The sequence below is a fragment of the Phyllobates terribilis genome, unplaced genomic scaffold (assembly GCF_046119375.1).
Source record: "Phyllobates terribilis strain yellow unplaced genomic scaffold, ASM4611937v1 Scaffold_1__5_contigs__length_1240528914, whole genome shotgun sequence".
In the NCBI taxonomy this organism is placed as follows: Eukaryota; Metazoa; Chordata; class Amphibia; order Anura; family Dendrobatidae; genus Phyllobates; species Phyllobates terribilis.
Genome location: NW_027362761.1, coordinates 305894377 through 305914544, shown reverse-complemented (window position 1 = coordinate 305914544; position 20168 = coordinate 305894377). Strand labels below are relative to the sequence as shown.

The window sequence follows — 20168 nt, the reverse complement described above, 5'->3', positions numbered from 1 at the left end:
ATGCCTTCCCTCCCATGATCCTGCTCCCAGCGGTAATAAGAAAGATCAAGGCAGACCGGGCTAGAGTGATACTCATATGCCCCTTTTGGCCCAAAAGACCGTGGTTCCCTTGTCTCCGGAAGATGTCCATATCAGATCCCTGGGTTCTTCTGGAGATTCCGGACCTCCTCACTCAGGGGCCACTTTCCCATCCTCCAACCCCGAGTCTACATTTGACGGCGTGGAATTTGAGAGGGTGTTATTGACCAACAAAGGATTCCCCGCAAATGTAGTGAATACTCTCCTGGCTAGCAGAAAACCTGTTACCACCCGTATTTATGCCAGGACCTGGAGGAAGTTTCTGTCCTTTGCAGAAGTTAAGGTGGAGGAGGGGCCCCCTATTGGGAAAATTCTGGAATTTCTGCAGCGGGGCTTAGAATTGTGTCTCTCTACCAGTACCTTGAAAGTACAGGTGTCGGCGTTGGGGGCTTTATTTTCTTCCAATATTGCAGATAACTATTGGATAGCCTGTTTTATAAAAGCTTCCTTTAGGTGTAGACCCATTACCAAGGTAAAGATGTCTCCCTGGGATTTGAATTTTGTATTAGATGCCTTGACCAGTCCTCCTTTTGAGCCACTAGATTTAGTCTCCCCCAAAATTATTTTCCTAAAGACGGTCCAGTTAGTAGCCCTAACTTCAGCCAGGAGAGTCAGTGACCTACAGGCCCTTTCAATATGCCCTCCATTTACGCAATTCTGGACGATAGGATTATATTAAAACCTGATCCGGCCTTTCTTCCTAAAGTGGCCACTCGATTCCATAGAACCCAGGAGATAGTTCTCCCGACTTTTTGCTTCCCGCCCAAAAATCAAAAAGAGGAGAGGCTTCACACTTTAGACGTTAGGAGGTGCGTACTAAAGTACTTAGAACTATCACATGGATTTAGAAAGGATAAGTCCCTATTTATTTGCTATCAGGGGGCTAGAAAGGGTTGTAAGGCCTCAAAGGCTACAATCGCTAGATGGATCAAGGAGGCCATTTCCCTCTCATACTCCTCAGGGGATAAAGAGATACCGGAGGGATTGAGGGCGCATTCTACCAGAATTCTATCAACCTCCTGGGCGGAGAAGACAGGGCTTTCCATTGAGGAAATTTATAAGGCTGCCACTTGGTCTTCTCCCTCTACTTTCTATAGGCACTATAGATTGGATCTGGGTGGCTCTGCAGATCTCACTTTCGGGAGAAGGGTGCTTCAAGCTGTGGTCCCTCCCTAATTTCCTTCGTCTCTGTAATTCTCTCACGTGGTGCTGTCATGGGAGACCGAATAAAGCCTTAGTTACTTACCGGTAACGGGATTTTTCGGAGCCCATGACAGCACCCGTATATTCCCTCCCTTCACTGGTGTTGTACACTCCCGTAGAGTTTATTTCTTTTTGTGCACCCTTGTGGGAAATTGATGAAAAGTAATGTACTTAATGTGATTATGTTTTGTTATAACTAACCTTGGCGGTACTCTCATGCTCTGTTAACTAAACTGAGGCGGGAAGAGAGGGCCGCCCTTTTTAACCTGTAGGTTTCCTGTCCTTGATGGGCGGATCCTCTCTCTCACGTGGTGCTGTCATGGGCTCCGAAAAATCCCGTTACCGGTAAGTAACTAAGGCTTTCATCCGAGTTGTATCAGTGTTGGTCAGTGTCAATTTTTTTCCGTCAGTGTTTCATTAGTGTTTATGGAGAAATAAATGAGAGAGCTTCTCCTCTACATTGCAATGTTAATCACAGACAGCACATGGGATTGTACATCCATGTTGTGTTTGTGATTTTCACCAACCCGCAGACTTGTATAAGTTTGCTCTGTGACTCAGATCAAAAACTGACATAAAACAGACATGTGAACAGCCCCGTAGACTATAATGGGTGCATGTTCTATCTATGAAAAACAGGGATAGAAGATGTACATGAAAAATTAAATCTGAATAAGGTCTAAGGTATAATAAGCAGAGTAGAGTTAGAATATAAGGGGGAAATGTATAATTTTATTTCCTCCATCTTATTGGCATGATTTGCACCATTTTTGTGCTACATATTTTTAAAGCAAAATTTCTTATTGCATTTGTGCCAATTTTGTCAGCATGTATGCTATGTCCATCAGTTACTTTACTGAGAATAAAAGGAGTATGTTGTTGAGAGCACATGCTCTACATTTTTGTTGAGACCTTTTAAACAGTTGCAACATGTTTGCTCAGTTCTGCTCTACCAGTGAGGTTGTGTAAGATGACTAAGGGCAACGGGCAGAAATTTACCATTAGGGTCACTTCGTGAATTGTATGTAATTTTTTTTTTTTTTTAATCATTGTAGGGGGTTTAAAGTAGTTTTGTGACTTATTACTTATTTCCATAGCCCCATTGATTCCATGGTGCTGTACATGAGAAGGGGTTACTAACAAAATACAGATATTACTTGCAGTAAGCTAACAATGATAGACTGGTACAGAAGGAAGAGGACCCTGCCCTTGCGGCCTTACATTCTACAGGGTACGGTACATTGTGCGGCAAAAATAATTTTGTTCAAAGCTAGTTAAAAAAAGCACACAGTTTTAAAAACAAATAACAGTGCAAAGTTTTACTCTTATTGTAATTTCTATCCTAATTTTTTTCAAAAAACAATTTATGAACATCCTACAGCCTGTATGTGTTCTATCCGTGAAAAACGCAGAACACTCACGTGATTCATGGAGCTCTGACTGATTATTATCCGGGAATAGGCCACACTTCCCCGCAAAGATCTGGGCCACAAAGTTGGGCTATCAGTGTGGTTGACACCATAGTTCCTCCATCATCAGAACCAGAGCCATCCAAATGTCTGTACTTCATCATATGATAAAGCCTAAACACATTTCGGTGTGAGAATATTTCAGAATAAGTTTGTTTTTAACCTACTGCAACAGAGGTTTTGCATGTAGGTTGATTTATGGAAACTGCCATCCAAGTCATATTTTTTGCTGCTGCTTGATTGTGTATTTTCAGCACACTTTATTCAAAAACTCTATTCAATATCTGACTCTTAAATTAGTGAAATATATTTCCGTCATCATTTTTTACATAGTAACATAGTTTGTAAAGCCGAATAAAGACTTGCGTCCATCAAGTTCGACCTGTTAGTTCTGTAATTGCTAAAGTTGATCCAGAGGAGGGCAAAAACCCCAAATGATTTGGCCAATCTTCACCTGAGGAAAAATTTCCTCCCGACTCTGAAACCAGCAGTCAGAATAAATCCCTGTATCAACATACTATTTTATTTTATTTTTAAGTATATGCTGAAATCTGCCTGGTATCTAGAAATGCATCCAGTCCCCGCTTGAACTGGTGTAGTGAATCCGACATTACCGTCTCCTCACTCAGTGAATTCCATATTCTCACTGCTCTTACCGTAAAGAACCCCTTCCTATGCTGGTGCTGAAACCTTTTCTCTTCCAGTCTTAGTGAGTGCCCTCTTGTTACCGTAATATCCCTCCTTTTGAACAAATCCCGGGCAAGATCTCTATACTGTCCCCTAACATAATTGTACACATTTATTATGTCCCCCCTCAACCTTCTCTTTTCCAGGCTGAATAGTTCTAGTTTTGCCAACCTCTCTGGGTATTGCAGTCCCTCCATTCCCTTTATTAATTTTGTTGCCCTCCTTTGTACCTTTTCAAGCTCATTTATATCCTTTCTATATATTGGGGCCCATAACTGAGCACAGTATTCCAAGTGTGGTCTGACCAGTGCTTTGCACAGTGGAAGAACAATGTTCTCATCCTTTGCAGCTATACCTCTTCTGATACATCCCATTACCCTGTTTGCCCTTACAGCAACGGCCTGACTTTGGGCACTCCAATTTAGTTTGCTATCAATCAAGATGCCCAAGTCCTTCTCCATCTCTGAATTCCCCAATGATTTCCCATTCAGTGAGTACTGGTGACTTCCATTTTTCCTTCCCATATGTATGACCTTACATTTCTCCTCGTTAAACCTCATTTGCCATTTAATGCTCCACCTACCCAGCTTATCCAAATCCCTCTGTAGGTCTGCACTGTCCTCTTTTGTATTAATTGTTTTACATAACTTTGTGTCATCTGCAAATATTGATATTTTACTATTTATCCCATTGACTATGTCGTTAATAAAGATATTAAATAACATTGGGCCTAGTACAGACCCCTGTGGTACCCCACTAGTGACGCTTACCCAATCTGAGTATATTCCATTTATAACCACCCTCTGCCTTCTATCCTTTAGCCAGTTAGCTACCCACTTGCAGACATTTTCCCCCAGCCCCATCATTCTCATTTTGTATACCAACCTATTATGTGGCACGCTATCGAACGCTTTTGAGAAGTCGAGATACACGACATCCACTGGTTCCCCCTGATCTACTCGAGAGCTAACCTCCTCGTAGAAGTCAATCAGGTTTGTTTGGCAGGAGCGATTCCTCATGAATCCATGTTGGTTCGGGATTAAAAGATTATTAGCATCAAGATGCTCCGTAATTGCCTCTTTAATGAAGCTTTCAAAAATTTTGCCCACAACGGACGTCAGACTCACCGGCCGATAGTTTCCGGCGTCACTTTTCGCTCCCTTTTTGAATATTGGCACTACATTCGCCTGTCGCCAATCAAGTGGCACAGACCCAGTCTCAACAGAGTCCTTAAATATAAGATATAACGGTCAGTCTATCACATTACTTAGTTCCCTTAGTACCCGTGGGTGTATGCCATCAGGTCCTGGTGATTTGTTTATTTTAATGTTACTGAGGCGTTTCTGTACCCCAGCTTGGGTTAGATTTGTCATACTTAGTGGAGGATTAAGCCTGTCACTTCTCATTTCTCCTGTTAGTTCGATTTCCTTTGTGAAAGTTGTCGAAAAAAAATTATTTAATAGATTAGCTTTATCCTCATCTTTCTCTATGATTTTGCCTTCCTCACTTTTTATCGGTCCAATATTATCCGATTTAATCCTTTTACTATTTATATACGTAAAGAACAGTTTGGGATTTGATCTACTTTCCCTAGCAATACGTTTCTTTGTTTCCTGCTTCGCTATTTTTATTTGTTTTTTACAGGTTCTCGTTTTTTCCTTGTAACACATTAGTGCCTCCTTACTGTTTTCCTGTTTTAATCTCTTGAATGCCTCTTTTTTGCCATTTAACGCCCCTTTTACGTTCTTGTTCAACCATATTGGTTTCCTCTTATTTCTGGCCCTTTTATTCCCATACGGTATATATCTCTCGCACTGAGTATTCAGAATTCTTTTGAAGGTTTCCCATTTACTATTCGTATTCCGTTGATTAAGTACTTTGTCCCAGTCAATAAGTTGAAGGTTTTCTTTCAGCTGATCAAACTTCGCCCTCCTAAAGTTTAATGTTTTTGTTGTTCCCTTATTGATAACCCTACTGAAGGGCGTTTTGAAGTCGATAATATTATGGTCGCTATTACCTAGGTGCCCCCCTATCTGTACCTCAGTTATTCTATCAGGCCTATTAGTCAATATTAAGTCCAACACGGCCGTCCCTCTCGTTGGTTCCTGCACTAGCTGGGAGAGATAATTATCCTTAATATTTGTCAAGAACCTTTTTCCTTTCTGAGATCTACAGGTTTCTGTTTCCCAGTCAATATCCGGGTAGTTGAAATCCCCCATTACAATCACTTCATTATGTTTTGCTACTTTGTCTATTTGTCCTAATAGCAGATTCTCATTCTCCTCTGTTATATTGGGTGGCTTATAGCAGACCCTCAGTAATATTTTATTATTATTTTTAGTTCCCTCTATCTCTACCCACATGGACTCGACCCCCTCTTCTCCCTCTCCTATATCTTCCCTTAGTCTGGGTTTTAGACATGACTTTACTCTTTACTCTCATCCATTGTGAGAAAATTAAATAACCACACAGTTAGATACACTGATTTAACTATTAGTTAATAAAATCTGAAAGTTTTTTTTTTTTTTTTACTTTCCCTCCTGTTTTATAAATATTTTTGTGTTTTATTGGATTGTAGTCAGTGAATGAGTATTATTATTTATTATCCTTTTGTGGCTCTGAAAGTGTTAAGTTATCAAGAAACACAGGGTAATAAAAGTAGAGGGTAAGTTAACCTTTTGGATTCAGTTAGTTAAACCGAGTAAGTATCTAAGGGTGCTTTCACATTGCATTTTTCTGACCATTTGCGTGTCCCTTCAGGGCTTGCATCCGAAACCCCACCTCCCCCTGCAAAACGGGATTTGGATGTATGGGCCAACGGGATCAAAGGGTATAATGGTGCCGGCAGAGCAAATGTGCCCTCTCGCGTGCATAATTTTCGAGTGTGTACGCCTCCTTGAGGCAGACACCCAGACAACGCAGTCTACTACATCTGAGTGTCCACCTCCACTAGGCGTATACACCTGAAAATGATGCATGTCAGAGTTCATATTAGCTCTGCCTGCACAATTATATTCATTGGTTGAATCCCGTTTTGCAGGGGGATTCGGACGCCAGCCCCGACGGGACCCACGAAAGTGCAGAAAAGCGCAATGTGAAAGCACCCTTAGAATCCATCTCAATGCATTTGTTAAACACATCCAGGTATCCCTAAGGAGTAGTACAATGCATCATTTTTTCACAATTGAGTCCTATGGGTGACATTCGTCACAGGTTTCTGTTCATTGTACAGTATTTGTCAGGAGCTATTGCCATCATATGCATTTAACTGGTAGAAGGGAAAGGGGAATTCGGTCTGAAAAGAGCACTGCTTATTACTGAAGAATTTTTCCTTTTCAGACTATTGTCTAATTCTAAATCTTTAGTGTAAAACGGACTGTTTGATGTTAATATTTTCCCATTAAAAAACTATTGACTATATTAATTGATGAGACTTCTTTACTGTAAAAGCAGTGTAAACATAAAATTGTTTGCTCCAGAATGTTGTGATTGATTCATTAAGATTTTAAAGACAGCCTGGATGATGGACCTAAAGGGAACCTGCCACTTGATTCATGCTGCCCAAATTACAGGTAGCGTGAATCAGAATGGCTCTGATGCAGAAATGTATGTTTCACCCTGAAATGCTGGATCATTCCAGAGAAAACCTTTTAAATGTCAGACTGAGATGAAGTGATTAGGATGACTAGTCACAAAGGTATGTCCCCCTCCCCCAATGTCTCCCCTCTCACCTAGATTGACAGGTCTCTACCTATCTCTGTATACAAGGAAATACCTGTCAGTCTTTGGGAGTGTAGGACAGGATGAAGATATCTCTGTGACTAGTCATCCCTGGTTGCTGTTTTAAAGTGTGTTTTCTCTGAAATGCCGCAGCGTTTGAGTGACACGTACATGTCTGCAATAATGGAGCTGCCTGTGCCTCAAGCAGCAAGGATCCACTCACAGGTTCCCATTAAATAAGACTGGTCATTTCTTCAGAAAAATTGAGATAAATATTTTGTAAAAATTCCTGTGCTCTCCTCATTCTGCCCCTCTTTTTTTTATATTGAACTTCGTTGCTCCATTGCAGAGACATTCACATTTGTTTCTTCTGGAGCGCACTATGTGAAATCTCTGAAGAAATTGCCAGTTGGTTTGCAAGAAGAATCTTCTCTGGTGGCATGCACATTCACGCCTCCCTCCCAGACGCTGCCAATCACAGCTTGACATTGCTAGATAGCTAGATCAGCTTCCAAGCTGTTACCGTCAATGACTGGGAGGGAGGAGGGAAAGAGCACACCCACCAGAGAAGACTCTGAAGAAACGCCCCAGTCAGATTGCAAGCAGAGATTTCACATAGTGCGCAGAAGAAACAAAAGTGACTATCTCTGCAATGGAGTGACGCAGTGTAGAATGGAAAGGAGTGACAGAATCAGGGAGCTTAGGGAAATTTAAAAGGTATTTAACTCAATTGTTTTGAGCAAGTGACTGGTCCTCTAGGTTGCTGGAGAAGATCCCGAGATTTATCCTGTGTGACATAGTTGGAGGTAATAATGCATATAGTCATTTGTTTGGAATACCCGTTTTGTGCTACAGCAGAAAGCCTCTCATTTCTGCAACATGATGGGTGCCTGCCGTGGCTTCCTCCGATCCTAACAGCTGCCTAGATACTTAACCATTATTTTTTTTGTCTTTTAAAAATGGTTGTTTTTCCTTTAAAGATCCTCCTTGTATGATTTTCTGTAATGGAGTACAAGCAGTGGCTGCATTCTTGGCTAGAAGAGACACAAGACAAAGGAAGTCTGTACTACTTTATTATCACCAATATCCGCTTATTACAGGGTGCCCTTTCTTTACATGGGGCTAATTGATCAAATATGAAGACAGTTACTTCGCTTATTCACTTGGCTATATAATTAAAGGGGTTGTCCACTACTATGACAAGCCCTTCTCGATCTGAATGTTTGGCACCAATAAAGTAAAAACACACCTATACTCACCTCCTGTACGGGCGCCGTTCCACTGGTGTCGGCACTCGCGTTCTCGGGGCACTCGTGCAGTTATGACACGTGAGCCCTGCACTTAATCAGCGCTGGCGTCACTGTCCCCGCCTTTGGACAAATCGAACATCAAGAAGTCATAGAGCAGCCGCAGCCCTTCAATATGTCCGAAGGTGGGACAGTGACACCAGCACTTAGTGTGCAGGGCTCACGTGTCATAACAACCTCACATGAGCCTCGGCAACGCGAGTGCCGACACCACTGGAACAGCGCTGGCACAGATGTGTATAGGTGGTTTTATTTTATCGACACCAAACATTCAGATTGATGAGGTGTTGTCCGCATAGTGGACAACTCCTTTAAGTTTGTTTTCATTAAAATGCAGCAGTTTCTATTTACATCTATAATGGGCCCATGTTTTGTTAGTATATATGATACACAGCCTGTATTTTTGCATGTTTTTGATTTATATATTATTTATATTAAATTATGGCTGCAATCAGGGAGAATCCTAGCTTAAAATACGCATCTAATAAAAAAAAAAATGCAAACCTAATACTCAAATTGAGAGAAATGACTAATTCTCAGTGTCAGTGCCTTGAAGTTCTAGATGTTAGATAATAAGGTAATGCTGGTTCCTTTATAGAGATATTTGTATACTATGCGTATAATACTCTATAGATGAGAGATCCCCATCCTGTAGCTCGGGAGCCACATGTGGCTCATGGGACCATGATGTGTGGCTCACGGCTATCTGCCAGCTTGGTGCATTAGCACCAGGTCTAGAAAACATCTAGGAAGGGCAAGTCTCCAGATGGTGGCTTTTATGAGTCGCCTCACAGAGAAGAGCAGATCTGGATGTGACGGTCACTGATGTTGTATGTGAGGGGAGGAATGTGTCACTACAGCCTGTGTGAACTGAACCTAGAACTTTTTCCCTAGCCTTTTATGTGTCGAGGGTGTAATCACCATTTTGAAGGATGTGGTTTTGTGTGAATGACCTAGAGACTGGGTGGGAAGTCATTCACCATACCTCCCTTCAGGGTGTGGCTGAGCAAGCTTAAATGCTCAGTCACTATTTTTTTTTCTGTTGTATTTGGAGAGGCAAAGTCTCCGGACTGGGGAAGCCATAGCTCAGGAAGGAGCTGAAGGCTAGGCTACAACCTGTGTGGGCGAACCCCACACACCTATGGACTGTGCTATCGTTTATCGTTTTTTTGTTGTTTTGCCAGTAAGGTCGTTTTTATTTTTGCTGGTGCTGCAGGGCTTTATGCCACATAATAAAGCCTGCAGTGAAAGCACGGTTCCTGAGTCTACTTCCGGAAGCGGCCGAGTGAGTCGTCTTACCACAGAATATACTGGCCTTATGATTGGAGAGATTAATTAAGTCTAAACTGGACATCGGATGATACTGCCAGATAGAGTGGGTGCTTGAATCTGGATGTGTAAGCGCAGCGAGAGTGCTTGATGTAAGAATATCGAATGAGAATGAGGTGGGAATCCCTGGATGTAAGTATTCTGCCTTGGTGTGATTTCTGTGGAGAAGCTGTGGTTGTCTTTATACCGATAATGTGGGCTTTGGGTGTCACTACTGTGGTAGGGAGGGGGTTTTCTGGATGTGGTTCGCGACCCTCTTTCAGAGCTGAATGTGGCTCTCAAGGTAAGAAAGGTTGGGGACCAGTGCTCTAGATCAGAGGTCCCCAACCGCCGGTCCGCGGACCAGGACCGGGCCTTTGGGGTTTTTCAGCCGGTCCGCGGCGCCGCTGACAGTTGTAGAGGATCAGCAGGGAGAAAGCCAGCATGTGATCAGTAGCCTATAAGAAAAGAGGAGGAGGGACTGGCAGTGAATAGGTAATTAGCCATGCGGCCCTACTCGCAGAATGTGCTCAGGCAGGAGCAGGGACAAGCAGGTCATGTGTGTCCAGCGCTCCTTCCCCTCCTGCTAGCTGCGAGTTGGAGGGGGAGGGGCTCTGGATGCTAATGGGCAGCTAGATATGACGTCAGGTGTCCCACCCTTATGACTCCTGTAGCTGTGTTCTGGTGTCGTGCGGCCCAGCAGCAGATTTTCTGGTTAAAGTGAAAAAAGCAAATAACAGTGAAAATTCATAGCAGCAGTGGCTGTGTCCAGTAGCAGCAGTAGTGGTCATCATCATCAGATGGGACCTAGATTGGACCGTCTTGTTGCAGGAAAACAAGCCCAGTGCTCCCACTGATCCAGGGAAACAAGCCTGGTGCTCCCACTCATTCTGAACCTATGGTAAGTTGAATCACATTCTCATTATAAATGTCATAATTATATGATAAGTATGCACTAAGCTCCACCCCTCCATAACCCCACCCACATATGACCAAAGCCCCGCCCCCACCCCCACCGGGCCATTGAAAACTGGTCTTGCTTAAAGCCGGTCCCTGGTGCAAAAAAGTTTGCCGACCACTGCTCTAGATCATACAATAATTATTTGTAGCATTGAAGTGTTCACATTTTCTCCACAAATGGAACAAAGTATGACTTGTACAGGCCTAAGGGCATAGATGCATTTTACAGCCAGACGTCATGCTCAAGTGGGTGAAATGTTAAACTATGGCTTACATACTCACACAGTTTGAAATGTAGAACAAATATAAAAAGTAGTTTTTGGTAGCAGAATAGTAGAAAGTTATATGTGGAAAGTTAGTCATGTCTAGGCATTGAGCTGAAATCTATTCAGTATAACTAGAGAAACACAATGGAAATCAATAATTAAAAGGGATTGTCCACTACTATTCAAAATCGCCCAATGTATTTTTATGATGAAATGAAGCTTCTTTCTAATTACCTCCCGCTGCTGTTTCGCGGGCCGCTCACAGGCAGCACGTGACCCCCTGCTGACGGTGAGGCGTGACTCAGCACTGGGGCCCCCGTGGTGGCTGCTGGGCTGGGTTATTCCCCGCGTCACACCCAGTATCCACCGCGCGCTTTCCCAATGAATCGGGAGAGGGAGAGTGCGCGGTGGATACTGGGTGTGACGCGCAGGGTAACCCCGCCCACAGCCCAGCAGCCATCGTGGAACGCAGAAGAGGGACCAGCGGCTGCATCTGGAATCATGACGTGACATCAGCAGATGTCAGAGCCGGCTGCAGCCGGGGGTCACGTGATGCCTGTGAACGGCCAGCCATAGCGCTGCTCACAGGCAGTAACAGCAGAGGGAGGTAATTAGAAAGAAGCTTCTATTCAGCATAAAAACACATTGGGCTATTTTGAGTAGTAGTGGACAACCCCTTTAAGCTGCTCATCAGTGCCGCTAATTCTTTGGTATCTTGTGGGACACATGGCATTTGGATTGTTGCATTATTGTTTCAAACAATTAAGGAGGTTGTTTCACCATTACCAGCTTTCTCTCACATCTGTGAGGTCATCAGCTGACTGTATGGGTCTAGCTCATGGAACCCCTTGTTGATCAGCCTTGGGGAAAAATGTAGCATTACACATGGGATAGCTGACCCATGTAAGATTGTACATGCCTGATCTTTTAACTTTTAGGTTCTCTGGTATGGTTTTCAGAATGGGACCCCACTTTAATGTCCATATAGCCTAAACGGATGTACTGACAGGGACTGTTTTAATAAGACAACCCATGTTAAAAATACAGTATTGTTTAAAATAATAGCAGTTGCAATTGCACACTGTTTTCGAATTCAAAACATGAAGAGAAATGTACCGTATATAATTTTTAACTACTTTACAGAAAATAACAAATGAACATTGGGCTGTTCTAAAAAATAGCAATGTCTGCATTTGTCTTTACAAACTCACAATATGTACCAACTTCTGGTTCCTGTCAACTGTTATTCCAGCCCAGGATGCTTTGACTACATCCCACAATTTTTTGGCATTTGTTGGCGCTGCCTCAGAAATGGCATTTTTGATGTCATCTCACAAGTGTTCTATCGGATTAAGGTCCGAGGATTGAGCTGGCCATTCCATAATCCTCAATTTTGTTGGACTGAAACCAAGATTTTGCTCATTTACTTGTGTGTTTAGGGTCGTTGTCTTGTTGAAACACCCATTTCAAGGGCATATCCTCTTCAGCGTAAGGCAACATGACCTCTTCAAGTATTTTAATATACAGTACAGACCAAAAGTTTGGACACACCTTCTCATTTAAAGATTTTTCTGTTTTTTCTTGACTATGAAAATTGTACATTCACACTGAATGCATCAAAACTATCAATTAACACATGTGGAATTATATACTTAACAAAAAAGTGTGAAACAACTGAAAATATGTCATATTCTAGCTTCTTCAAAGTAGCCACCTTTTGCTTTAATGACTGCTTTGCACACTCTTGGCATTCTCTTGATGAGCTTCAAGAGGTGGTCACCGGAAATGGTCTTCCAACAATCTTGAAGGAGCTCCCAGAGATGCTTAGCACTTGTTGGCCCTTTTGCCTTCACTCTGCGGTCCAGCTCACCCCAAACCATCTCGATTGGGTTAAGGTCTGGTGACTGTGGAGACCAGGTCATCTGGTGTTTCACCCCATCACTCTCCTTCTTTGTCAAATAGCCCTTACACAGCCTGGAGGTGTGTTTGGGGTCATTGTCCTGTTGAAAAATAAATGATGGTCCAACTAAACGCAAACCGGATGGAATAGCATGCCGCTGCAAGATGCTGTGGTAGCCATGCTGGTTCAGTATGCCTTCAATTTTGAATAAATCCCCAACAGTGTCATCAGCAAAGCACCCCCACACCATCACACCTCCTCCATGCTTCACGGTGGGAACCAGGCATGTAGAGTCCATCCGTTCACCTTTTCTGCGTTGCACAAAGACACAGTGGTTGGAATCAAAGATCTCAAATTTGGACTCATCAGACCAAAGCACAGATTTCCACTGGTCTAATGTCCATTCCTTGTGTTCTTTAGCCCAAACATGTCTCTTCTGCTTGTTGCCTGTCCTTAGCAGTGGTTTCCTAGCAGCTATTTTACCATGAAGGCCTGCTGCACAAAGTCTTCTCTTAACAGTTGTTGAAGAGATGTGTCTGCTGCTAGAACTCTGTGTGGCATTGACCTGGTCTCTAATCTGAGCTGCTGTTTTTCTGAGGCTGATGACTCGGATAAACTTAGCCTCAGAAGCAGAGGTGACTCTTGGTCTTCCATTCCTGGGGCGGTCCTCATGTGAGCCAGTTTCTTTGTAGCGCTTGATGGTTTTTGCAACTGCACTTGGGGACACTTTCAAAGTTTGCCCAATTTTTCGCGCTGACTGACCTTCATTTCTTAAAGTAATGATGGCCACTCGTTTTTCTTTACTTAGCTGCTTTTCTCTTGCCATAATACAAATTCTAACAGTCTATTCAGTAGGACTATCAGATGTGTATCCACCAGACTTCTGCACAACACAACTGATGGTCCCAACCCCATTTATAAGGCAAGAAATCCCACTTATTAAACCTGACAGGGCACACCTATGAAGTGAAAACCATTTCCGGTGACTACTTCTTGAAGCTCATCAAGAGAATGCCAAGAGTGTGCAAAGTAGTCATTAAAGCAAAAGGTGGCTACTTTGAAGAACCTAGAATATAAGACATATTTTCAGTTGTTTCACACTTTTTTGTTAAGTATATAATTCCACATGTGTTAATTCATAGTTTTGATGCCTTCAGTGTGAATGTACAATTTTCAGAGTCATGAAAATACAGAAAAATCTTTAAATGAGAAGGTGTGTCCAAACTTTTGGTCTGTACTGTATGCAAACTGGTCCATGATCCCTGGTATGCAGTAAATAGGTTTGGCACCATAGTAAGAGAAACATGCCCATATCATGATGCTTGCACCACCATGCTTTACTGTCTTCAGAGTGTACTGTGGCTTGAATGCAGAGTTTGGGGGTCGTCTGACGAACTGTCTGCGGCCCTTGGACCCAAAAAGAACAAATTTACTTTCATCAGTCCACAAAATGTTTCTTCATTTCTCTTTAGGCCAGTTGATGTGCTTTTTGGCAAATTGTATCCGCTTCAGTACAAGGTTTTTTTTTTCTTTTTTAACAGTGGTACTTTGCGGGGACTTCTTGGTAAGAGATTGGCTTCACACAGGCGTCTTCTAACTGTCACAGTGCTCACAGGTAACTTGAGACTGTCTTTGATCATTTTGTAGCTGATCATTGGCTGAGCCATTGCCATTCTGGCTATTCTTTGATCCATTTGAATGGTAGTCTTCCGTTTTCTTCCACGTCTCTCTGGTTTTGCTTTCTATTTTAAAGCATTGGAGATCATTTTATCTGAACATCCTATCACTGTCTGCACTCCTTTATAAGTTTTACCCTCTCCAATCAACTTTTTAATCAAAGTACGCTGTGTTTCTGAACAATGTCTCGAACGACACATATTTCTCAGGCTTTCAAGGAGAAATTCATGTACAACATGTGCTGGCTCTACCCTTAAATAAGGGCCACCTGATTCACACCTGTTTCTTCACAGAATGATTGACTTCACTAATTGAACTCCACACTGATATTATTTTGGACACGCCCCCTTTCAATTAATTATTCAAATACACAGACTCAAAAAAATTGCAGATCATGAATGCGGAGTCTGTTGGTTTTCTTAGAATTTACTGCCCCAACTGGTAAATTGTTTGAAATGTGGTAATATAATTTATACCAAAAACTGTGGTTAATCTGGTTAGTCATATTGGACTGCTATTATTTTGAACACTACTGTAGATGGGATTGTTGTGCATTGTATTGTCATTCTTTTAAATAATGGGAGAGAACATGGAGTGTTCCATGTGTAAATGAAAATGTAGTAAAACAAAAATGGTTGATTGTATAAGTAGTTTGATATTGTAAGTAAATTTTGGATTTTTCAGAGCTGCATTATGTGCTAATAGTGTGTCTCTACACACCTGGACACACAAGGCAAACCCTCCCCCAGCGCCAAATGGTGCCTCTGTTCGCTACCGATACCTGCTTATCTAAGCACAAAGTCCAACCTGACGGTAAACAATAACTGCTATGTACTAGGGACATGAAGCTGCACTTATATCAAGGGGCCACCTGTGTTCCATAGGGTCTTTTGCAAAACAAGCATATAAATGTCCCGAACTGAAAAAGATTAATGACGCAGTTAACCTTCAGATTTACTTATGGGTAGGCTGAATCTCAAAAAGCACCATGCAACAAAGTTCACTTTCTCAGTCCCTTTACACAAATGATTACCTTGTGATCTTCAGGAAATGCCATCTTGTGCAGTACGTGTACAATGTCTTAGAGTTGGCGCTGAATGTATCTTGTAGAAATATACGGATGCTTTTCTGGGTACAGGTGATACCCCTCAGCCCCATAGTCTATCCTTAAAGGTCATTTCTAAGGGCGTTTTCACCTCCCTTTTGTTCCGTGAACAATAAGTAACCCAGTTAGTTAGTTATCAACTCAGAGGAAACAAGAGGCTGGTTGATAATTTATAGCACCTTAACCAATTTAAATGGAAAGTTCATATGAAGAGATTTCTATCTCAGTAGACCCAAAACAGGCATACAGTGTCTCTTATTTCATTCTGTAGGTTGCATGGGGCTGAAGCACAGTACCTTGCTAATAAGCTAACCAGGGAGCAGATCATATTCTAGAACTGGACTGAACCTGGGATTGAAAGGTGGACATGGTCAGAGGTAAGATTGATTGGTTACCAGAAGACATACTTGGTCAGGACTGCTCTGGAAAATTGGGGATTTCTCAATTCGATGCTCAGGAAAGGTTGGCTATTAACATAAGTTGTTTGAAAACGTGTAACCTTCAGAAACCAAATTAGGAATGGAATTTAGTCAACTGTATCTGCCCAGCTGAGTGGTTTGCCCGATGCAGGCAGTCAAGCAGAACATTATTGTTATGCCGTCCGTAGCAGCACTATCGCTGTATCTCAGTTCAAAGTAGCATTAGAGTGGTTAATCATCAGAGTTAATCATCACAAAAGGCAGCGGCCATTTGGTTTATAAGTGTACAAATTATGGAGGGCCTAGATAATTAGTAACCAGCCCAGGCCCCCTGAGCCCCATTGATTAGGAGAACCCACAGTACCCTGAGGAGATTCAGAGCAGGACCCAGAGCACCATAAGCAGAACGAATACAACCTCAACTATGCGAAAGATCAGCATCACCAAAGAAGAGACAAAATTGTAGCAAGAAAATGGAGGGATCCCACACAATTTCAGAGGAGGACTTTATACTATATAAATATCTGGAACCTTGGTGGCCTAAAGAGTGGAGTTGGAAGACTAAACCATTAGAAGATAACTATTTTGAGAGACAACTTTTTCTTCTATTTCTTAGCGACTTTCTTTATCATTCTTCCTGGGATAAAATAAAAATAACAGGACTTGCAAACCTAATATGGGAGATTATGGATCAAGATCAAAAGAGAATATGATTTATAAATGTCTTCTGAAACTGGGCAAATACTCAAGAGACAGTTTACATGCCTTACATTAGCCAATTTTGTCGCACCTATTGAAGGTAAAGCATATTCTGCATGCAAGTGACTGCCATTATGGTATTATAATTCTAACAATTTTATCTGCTACAACATGTTTTTATAAGCGTAATACATTTATGTGAAAAAGATAAAGAATAAAGAAGGTGGATGAAATAGGAAAAAGCATGTGAACATAAGTATGAAGTGTAGACAGCGTAATGGAGAGTAAAGTGTATAAAGATCTTACTGGAGCAGACGTTCCACCACGGCCTTCTGATGAGCAGCCTCCTCTGGGCTTAATCTTTCTAAATCCTTAATAACTGGAGGTGTGAAATCTGCCCCATCCTCCGAACTGTCGTCTTCTGACATATGAGGCTCCCCGAGCCCATTGGGAAGCTGTACACAGTGCTCCCCATCTTCCAAACTACTCATATCGTCCAGAGGATCCCTGGGATATTGATAACTGTTGCCATCGTTTAGAGCTTTCGTAATAGTCTCTTTAGTAACACCTGAGTCCAGCAATGCCCTTAGTAGTTCGTGCTGCAAGTAAGTAAGCTGAGACGCCATCCTTAATGTTACCTGCTAACATCTCACCATCCTGCGGTTGCAATAGGGATCAGCAGGCGGGAGCCCATGCTCTACCCACCTTCTGTCTCCTCCTCCCCCCCAAAAATACTTGCTCTGCGGCCACAACCAGCAAGTGGTCACCCCCCGGACTGTCTTCACTGAGACATAGCAGATAAGGGACCCTTGTCACTCTCTGTTTACATCAGAGCAGTGTAAATCCTCCAAGGTTCATATTTATCCCTGCGCTTCACAAGTTACTGAACTTTGGACCCCAACTCTGCACAAAGTGCATGTGTGAGAGAGGGGGGAGAGAAAGGGAAGAGCAAGTAAGCGGAAATAAAAACAAGAGAGTGAGAAAGACCAAAAATCAGGGAATAAAACAAGAAAAATCAAAAACTATAAACGAGAAAATCTAAAAACATAGATGTTCTAGATAACCGATTCAAGGTTGTGGTGGGAGTGGTTAGAAACCATGGAATTATACAATGATGATTGAATCAGCTTAATCTAGTCCCTACACCAATGGTGCCCAATATGTCCAGACCACTTATTGAAATATAGTGTATCAAAACTACCCCAAATTTATGATGATACATTACCCTGCTCATTGAGGTATGAAGACTGTGAGAGTGCCCCTAGAGGCTTGACATATAATGTTGGGGTACATGTACTACAGGTTGCAAACTGTGACCCCCTAAAGTGGTTGACAGGCTTTGGGGACATTTTTTATATATTTTGTTTTTTCTTCAAAGCATGTATTTGGAGCTAAAAATAGGTTTTGCAATTGAGCTCATATCCTCTGTGCTGCACTATGTATTGCTGGTTACAGAATGAGTTACCCGAGAATCTGTCAGTGAACTTGGTCTGATGGGAGAGTGTGTAGCTTTTTTTTATTTGTCTTTTTCTGATTTACTCTCCGCTGATTTATGATTGTAAACTACATCAAAGTTGAATGTGCAGGAAAGCAAAGAGCCCGTAAAACCCAAACATTGCAAAATAATTGAATGAAAACAAATTGCAAAAAATGTTGTTGTTTTTTTATCCCCAAACACATGCATTTAAAATAAAGTAGCACTCTGTACCACTAAATACGCAAACATGAAAAATCTGAATAGCAATACTGCTCAAGAAAATAGAAATAATTGAGATCTTTTTTTTTTATTTTTTTTTTACTTTTTATTGAAAAATTCCACAGGATAATGGTTACAAACAAATACTGTCATATTATAAGGTCAGAATAATCCAAACATTAACCTTTCTCTGTTCAATACAGTTTACATCACATTCTCAATAATTAAGAGTGAACAGTTAAAGAAAAAACTAACAAGTTGAAAATAATTGAGATATCTAGCGCATAAATTGGCCAATTCTTGTGTACCTGGTAGCCACGATAAGGCGTTTCTCGATACCGGGACCCTGCCAATGTGTATCCTCTCTTAGACTAACGTCGTCATACTTAGCGCTACAGAGTGCTACTTTATTTGTTAGTTATATATGGAGATGGCTACTCTTAGTAAGCACCTGTACACAGTTTTCTGTTTTGGAAGTGGCGGCCAGTTTTTTCATTTGATATTTTTTTTCTGTTCTTTATAGTTTATTGCCACTGCTATCTAGCTTGTAAGCACTGCACCTAAGCAACCAGGATTGGGGTTCATTCAGATGTCCGTGCAAATCGGTCTGAACACGGACCGTCAATCCACTGACTGCCCACAGCATATACAAGGGGCGATCCAAAAGTAATGATAATCAATACTAAATACAATGAATATAGTAAAAAAAAAAAAAAAAATTATTTTTCTACATAGTCTCCTAACAAGTCTATACATTTAGTCCATCTCTTTTCTAAACTTAGAATTCCCTTCGAAAAAAATTCTTGATCTTGACCCTCAAAAAAATCCCCAAAAGCGGTTATCACGTCGCTATTGTCATCAAATTTCTTGCCCCGGAGGTGTTCCTTGAGCCGAGGAAAGAGAAAGAAGTCACTGGGGGCTAGATCTGGCGAATAGGGGGGGTGTTCCACCAGTTCAAAGCCCGCTTCTTGAATGGTAGCCATGGCAACTGCTGCTTTGTGAGCCGGCGCGTTATCTTGGTGAAATGTCAACTAGTTTCTTCTTTTGCTCGTCGGATAACATTTTTGGCACCCAACGCGCCGAGACCTTTCTCATATGCAATTCTTCTGCAAGGATTCTTTGAATACTGCCATATGAGATCCCTGTGACCTCAGCTACATGCCCGATAGTCACTCTTCGATCGGCCAATACAACTTCTTCAACTTTTTTCACGTTTTCTTCATTGAGGGACGTGGATGGGCGTCCTTCACGATGTTCATCTTCCGTCGATGTTCTTCCCAGCTTAAATTCCTTGGCCCAGCGTGCAACTGTGGAATATGGAGGAGAAGAGTCCCCCAATGTTTCCACCAAGTCGCTGTGTATGTCTTTGGTAATCATTTTTGTCAAGCAGAGGTATTTGATGACCGCTCTGAGCTCGTTTTTTTTCCATTTTGATGTTCACTCCTCGGCAGTTCCTATTCAAATGAATGTAGCTCCCGGGAATCGTGGCCTATTTAAGTGATATTTTTTTTTCCTGGACTAGTGGGTACCTAAGAGAGAAGAAAACATTTTATTTTAATTTCTGTGTGCAATAGAAATAACCGATTATCATTACTTTTGGATCGCCCCTCGTAGAAATCTATGAAGCTGTCATGCTCCGTCCAGAGACCTGCGGCCAGTCCGTGTCCAATTTGT

The 20168-nt window shown here is 41.9% G+C and overlaps 1 protein-coding gene across 3 annotated transcripts in view; it reads right to left on the bottom strand.

Moving 5' to 3' along the window:
- The window catches only part of HNF1A (HNF1 homeobox A), a 32835-nt gene extending 15131 nt beyond the window's left edge, over window positions 1-17704 (bottom strand). Inside the window, exon 1 of one of the 3 annotated variants that reach the window (XM_073673583.1) lies at window positions 17105-17704. In XM_073673583.1, the coding sequence (XP_073529684.1) occupies window positions 17105-17424 (320 nt within the window). In that variant the 5' untranslated portion in view covers window positions 17425-17704. Of the gene's footprint in view, window positions 1-15608; window positions 15798-17104 lie in introns of those variants that run through there. The other 2 variants (XM_073673579.1, XM_073673586.1) reach the window with 2 other exon arrangements.
- Window positions 17705-20168: the final 2464 nt, after the last annotated feature.